The sequence below is a fragment of the Merops nubicus genome, unplaced genomic scaffold (assembly GCF_000691845.1).
Source record: "Merops nubicus isolate BGI_N331 unplaced genomic scaffold, ASM69184v1 scaffold11835, whole genome shotgun sequence".
Taxonomy (NCBI): domain Eukaryota; kingdom Metazoa; phylum Chordata; class Aves; order Coraciiformes; family Meropidae; genus Merops; species Merops nubicus.
In genome coordinates this window covers 618-1,833 of record NW_008610300.1, presented here as the reverse complement: position 1 = coordinate 1,833, position 1,216 = coordinate 618, and the positions used below count along the sequence as shown (strand labels likewise).

At 54.1% G+C, this 1,216-nt stretch overlaps 1 protein-coding gene across 1 annotated transcript in view; it reads right to left on the bottom strand.

Annotated features, from left to right (window-relative positions):
• CDK9 (cyclin-dependent kinase 9) overlaps positions 1–680 on the bottom strand; it is a gene marked incomplete at its 5' end in the record, with an annotated part of 4,906 nt that extends 4,226 nt beyond the window's left edge. The window contains one exon of the mRNA XM_008940870.1: positions 577–680. Within this exon, the coding sequence (XP_008939118.1) occupies positions 577–680 (104 nt within the window). The remainder of the gene's footprint in view (positions 1–576) is intronic.
• Between the last annotated feature and the right edge of the window lie 536 nt (positions 681–1,216).

The window sequence follows — 1,216 nt, the reverse complement described above, 5'->3', positions numbered from 1 at the left end:
CCCCAGCCACTGGGACCGTCCGCGTATACTCACCACTGGCGAGGGAGATTCTGCCATGAGACAGAGGTGTTTGTGGGGCACCAAGATGGACACATGGACACCCCTCCCTCCCCTCCTCTCACCCATCCCCAGCAGGACGAGGTGCAGCCCAGCTCAAGCTGCAGTGTGGCCTCTGCAGCTGCTGCCCAAGCTGTCCCCAGGCTCTGCACCCCCCGAGCCCTGCCCGGTGCTTCCACAACCGACAGCCCCGTGCTGGAGGGGAGGGGGTCTGGCACAGAGGAGGAACGTGTGGGCAGTGTCCCCTCCCAGCCCAGCCACCATGCAGCTACTGCCCCATGCTGCAGCCCCAAAGGTGACCAAACAACTTGGCAGGGCAACCACAGGACCCAACATCATCACAGTATCAGTAGGAGAGAGAAAAGGCCACAGGGCACCCTTACAGGTTCAAGATCTGGCACATTAACGTTGTTAAAGGACAGAGTGAAAACACATCTCTGGCCATTGCAAAGGTCACCTCTCCTGTGAAGCCCCCAGCCCAGGCCTTCCCCAACAGCCCAGCCACGCTCCCACACTTACCCCCTCCTTCTCATTTTCCATCAACACCTTTTTCAGTGCTACTTTCTTGCCTGTCTGACGATGTTTGGCTTTGAAAACTTCCCTGTAAAACAGAAACCTGTGAGCTGCACGAGGAAGAAGCGAAAGAACCAAATGCTCCTGATATGGAACAAAACCAAACCAAAGCCACCCAGAGAGCTCTGTGCTGAGCCACCATCCAACCCAACCACATCCCCTCTGGAGCAAAGGCCCCCAGGACCAGCTGAGCCAACCCAGAGCTCCTGATGTTGAGGGCAGTTGAAAATTTACCAAAAATTAGGCAAAGGTGATGGGTCTGTTTTTAGATCAGGGTAAGAGGAACGGACAGTCCCTAAGAGCAGAACATCATAGTGCCCACAAACGGGGGCTGCAACTGGACATGAAGTTAACCAAACACTTGGTGCTGGGAAGTTAACCAAAAGTTTGGTGGTGGCTGATGTGGCTAAGAGATAACTCTAGTTACCTCACCTCATTATGATACTAAAAAACAAGCCCTTGGGACATTTTGTGTGGAAATCTTGGATCATTTTCATCTCATGAGTCAGACAGGAGCAAGGACACACAACCCACGCTGTGTTGTGCAAGCCCAGGTGAGCACTCCTCTGCTTTGGAGCGGCTCCTT